We start from the raw sequence: 4,843 nt of genomic DNA, 5'->3' as shown, positions 1-4,843 counted from the left end.
CTACTGTGCATGTGTGTCAAGGACAGAAAGGCCGATGTGGCAGTGGAAGGTGTCAAAGCAGTTTGGAGAGAAAAACTAAGTAAAGAAAAAAAAAGAAAAAGAAAACAATTAATCGATTATTAAATTAGTCATCGATTATTTTAATAATCGATTAGTCGTAGATTAATCGATTAATCGTTGCAGCCCTAAAATCCATAATGATAGGCCTGTCACGATAACAAATTTTACTGGATGATAAATTGTCTTAAATTATTGTGATAAACGATAATATTGTTGGAGACCAGTTTAAACAAATATAATGATATAAACCCGTTTATGGAAGTTTACATTAAAATGTACATAGTGTAAAAAAAAAACAAACAAATGTCTGTAATCCCAAGGTGTTGCCAGCTGCACGAATGATTCAGAAAACTGAAGACGCTCCTCTGCCTAAAGGCCTATTCATGGGCTCTCATGCTGCAGAGGTTAGAGACCATGCGCCTGGCAAATACCTGATGCCAGAGTTCACTCCTCTTTATGCTAAGAAGTAGAAAAGARGGAGRCACAAAGAAAACAAACAAGCATGCAAAAGAAAATTCTTGTTCTCATTTTAATTTATCATATGATTAAATGATTTATTGTTTATTGTGACAGGCCTACATAATGAAATTTGTTGCTAACCCTTTTAATAATTTTTATTGATTTTATCTATTAGTTGTTGCAGCCCTATCACAAAAGATTTACACTACAATTAAACTTTATAAAGTCACGTTTAAAAATGCGTACCACGCTGTTACAGTTTAATTACAMACATCCAACATTCTTAATCCACTACCAGCCAGTTATCAATTATCAGTGTTTGACACATCTTTGACTTCTTGCTGAAATAAGTTTTTCCTGTTACATTTCTGATAAACTGTGCTCCACAAACCTTAGTGAGTCACAGAAGATGTTATCAATATTCCACAGCAGGAAGCCAAACAAAAAGATGCCTAACGATGCGTAACACAGCGGCCTGAGCCATGGGTACACCCTGAGAGTCAAGAGAAACACAGAAACAAAGCATCAGCACCTCCTGAATAATAACAGCAGCTCTCTCAATATTTAATCATAGAAAACTTACCATGTAACAATGAAAATCGATCGCAATACCAGGCAAGCTACCAGAGCACCATACATGACCTGAAAAATGGGGGGGGGGGCACATACAATGAAAGGTTAGAAACAGCTGAACTCAAATCAACCAGAGTTTATCCATTTCTACTCTGTACTGGTTCACCAACATGTGACGTGTTGATCCAGTGACATCCAASCATCATTATTTCTATACGTCTTCACTCATTACACAACCAGGGCTGAACCCTGAACTCTCTGAGCTTCCAGACCACAGTCACACAACACCACTGCACCAAACAGCAGGACAGAACAGCATACAAGAACATCTGTGCTGAGTATGGACYGGAGTCCTGCAGTGAAAGTATGAGATTCCACGAAGGGTGGTGAAAACCAGCAGGTCTAACATACTGTGGGACTTCCAGATCCAGACTGACAAACAGTGATCGTGTTCATCACTAGTGGTGAATCAGAAGAGCCAACTCCCTTCCTGGCTCCATCCATCCATTATCTTCCGCTTTATTCAAAGTCAGGTTGCAGGGGCAGCAGCTTGAGCAGGGAAGCCCAAACCTCTCTTTCCCCAGCCCCGTCTTCCAGCTCTTCTGGGAGGACTCCAACGCATTCCCAGGCCAGCCGAGAGACATAGTCTCTCTAGCGTGTCCTGTGACTTCCTCGGRGTCTCCTCCCAGTTGGACATGCAAGCACCTTCCTATGGAGGCATCCAGGAGGCATCCTAACCAGATGCCCAAACCACCTCAACTGGCTCCTCTTGATGTGGAGGAGCAGCAGCTCTACTCTGAGTCTCTCTATGATAACTGAACTTCTTACCCTATCTCTAAGGGAGAGTCCAGCTACCCTGYGGAGAAAACTCATTTCGACTGCTTGTATCTTGTTCTTTCGGTCACTACCCAAAGTTCATGACCATAGGTGAGTGTAGGAACGTAGACTGATCAGTAAACAGAGAGCTTTGCCTTACAGCTCAGCTCCCACTTCACCACAACAGACCAGTACAGAATCCGCAAAAGTGCAGAAGCWGCACCAATCCRTCTATCAATCTCACGCTCCATTCTTCCCTCACTMGTGAACAAGACCSCAAGATACTTGAACTCTTCCACTTGAGGCAGAACTTCACCCCCAATCCGGAGAGAGCGATCCACCCTTTTCTGACTGAGGACCATAGACTAGATTTGGAGGTGCTGATCCTCATCCGAGCCGCTTCACACTCAGCTGCGAACTGCTCTAGTGAGAGCTGAAGATCCTGGCGCAATGACACCAACAGAACCACATCCTCTGCAAACAGCAGAGATGAAATCCTGAGGCCACCGAACCGGATTCCCTCCACCGCCCTTACTGCACCTCCCCGTTACCTTCCTGGCTCTTCAATTTTTTCCCCCTCATGCTGGCGTTGTGATCAATCACATGAGAGGATAAAGGACATGGGTGGGCAACCTTAGCTTTCAAGGCTGTTATCCAGTATGTTTCACGTTCTCTACTCCACATACCTGGTTTGAATGACAGGTTATTAATGGACTTCAGTTCTGCAGAAAGAGGCATTTCAATCACTGAATCAGGTGTGTTGGAGCAGAGAAACAAGTCAAACATACAGGATAGCGGCCCTCCAGGACTAGAATTACCCACCCCTGATGTAGGAGCATTCCAATTATAAGGTTTCTCATGAAAACATTAAATGCCAAAGGGTTTATTAAAAACACACAAAGCTTTCATATTTGACAAGTTAAGCTAAAGTATGAGGCTGCAGATGATCGCTAAAGAGTCATTTGGAAGACAAAAGAGCCGTCTCTTCTTTGGGAGCCGTTCCACAAGAGCTGAACTTCCCATCACTACTGACAAACAGGTGATGATAACCAACCAGACACTACGGTCTACAAGCTACAGAGGAAGGCAGTTGTGATAGATGTAGAGATCCTGAGTGACTGTGACATCAGGAAGAAGGAGCAGCTGGAGAAAGAGCTGAAAGAGGAAATACAGAAGCTGTAAAGAGTCAAAGCAGTAATAACACTGCTCATTGGTTTGTGGTGCAAAGCCAACAAACTACAAGAGTGTCCAGAAGAGCTCAGTCAGCTAAGATACTGAACAGAACCYTCAAACTCCCAGACCTCTGGTAGAGGACCTCAGTTTGAAGTGAAGTGGAACCACCCAAGTGGAAGAGAAGGGTGAGGTTCACAAGATGAGACTTTTTTATTTTTAAGTGGAAAAAAAACTTTTTCTGCAGAAAAACTGACTGGCCTCTTTAACCAAACATGACATTCTAACTTCTTCTAAAAGTTGTGTGACCTTTGAACACARCTTTTTATCAGGGGGCAAAATCCAAACCCTGAAAAACAATTCCCTGTTTTTGAATAATTTAATTTGGCCACAAAATTAATGCAGAACTACAAACCTAAAAAGAAAAGTTATCAATAAAAACAGAATTAACTGGATTTTTGTTAATAAAAGACTATTTATGATTTTGCACATCCTAAATCAAGGTGCTCAGTCTCTTTCTCAGACATGGGTCACYGGGGCCCCACCCTGGAACCAGGCTAGGGGGAGGGGCTTGTTGGTGAGTGCCCGGTGGCTGGGTCTCTACCTGTGGGGTCCAGCTGGGCTCAGCCAGAACAAGCAACATTGGTTTGCCTTCCTGTGGACCCACTACCTGCAGGAAGGGCTATAAGAGTCGGGTGCATGATGCCATGGGCAGTAGCCAAAGGCGGGGGCTTGATAATTCTTCATAACTTTAAGTTCTGGGAGTGTAAAGGCACAGCGTACGTTCCTTAAAATGGTGGACGATTGCTGATTCTAGAGGATTAAATATTTGTTTTCTCTGTGTGATACAGAATGAAAATGCTGTTTGGCAGTGGTTAAAACTTCTGAAAGGTGATTTTCTTGGCTGAAGTGTTCTGAAAGCTTGTTGTTTCCTGCCATTAAAAGGCCTACAAAACATCACTGGATGGAAATAAGCTGTAATTTACAGTTGGGGAAAACATAGACATCATGTTCCAGCCGTCTTTACACATAGTGTGTTAAAAGCTATTTGTTAAAGTACGCTGAGAAAGCTAGTTATGTTGTGCATGCAATGCTCCGTTACGAATGATACGAAAAATTCAAGATGGTGGCGGTGGCGGCAGATGTATGTAGCTGTGCAGTATCGCTGCAGGAAAATACATCCCATTTGGCTTTACAGGCATCTGCAGGTCTGTTTTTGACCAAATTTACCTGAGCTTTAGTGTTGATGTTACTCTGTATGCTACATAAACGGAAGATCAAAGACGCAAATGACGGACATCATTTTCAAAAAACAACAGCACACAAGTGTCCTATGGCGTGTATACAAGCATYGACCATAAGTTATCCTAACTTTGGTAAATATCATCTACCTTGCCAGTTGGGCTGGTTTCTCCAGCTTGCTGCTGTTGCGGCATGTCTCGGTGGAGTGGCGGATGTGGATGGAGTCCTGATGCATCTCAGTAATCCAGGTAAAAAATCAAAAAGAAAAAAATTGTGTAGGTCTTCTGGACGGGTTCTTCTCTAATGAAACGTTTCGTCTCTTCTCCAAGAGACTTCTTTGTTTCTTCTTCGTTTCTTCTTCGGTGAAGAAGTCTCTTGGAGAAGAGACGAAACGTTTCATTAGAGAAGAACCTGTCCAGAAGACCTACACAATTTTTTTCTTTTTGTGGATGGAGTCCCTCGGCCCTCGGATTGTCCCTCGTGTTTGGACGGAGCACCTGGGGTGGACTTGCCGGCCTGGACG

At 43.1% G+C, this 4,843-nt stretch overlaps 1 protein-coding gene across 1 annotated transcript in view; it reads right to left on the bottom strand.

Annotated features, from left to right (window-relative positions):
- Window positions 1–4,843, bottom strand: part of acer3 (alkaline ceramidase 3) — a gene marked incomplete in the record, with an annotated part of 33,606 nt that overhangs the window by 5,437 nt on the left and 23,326 nt on the right. The window contains 2 exon segments of the mRNA XM_014021136.1: window positions 911–1,012; window positions 1,103–1,161. Of these exon segments, the coding sequence (XP_013876590.1) occupies window positions 911–1,012; window positions 1,103–1,161 (161 nt within the window).

The sequence above is a fragment of the Austrofundulus limnaeus genome, unplaced genomic scaffold (assembly GCF_001266775.1).
Source record: "Austrofundulus limnaeus strain Quisiro unplaced genomic scaffold, Austrofundulus_limnaeus-1.0 Scaffold279, whole genome shotgun sequence".
Taxonomy (NCBI): Eukaryota; Metazoa; Chordata; class Actinopteri; order Cyprinodontiformes; family Rivulidae; genus Austrofundulus; species Austrofundulus limnaeus.
This window is presented reverse-complemented; position numbering and strand designations above follow the sequence as displayed.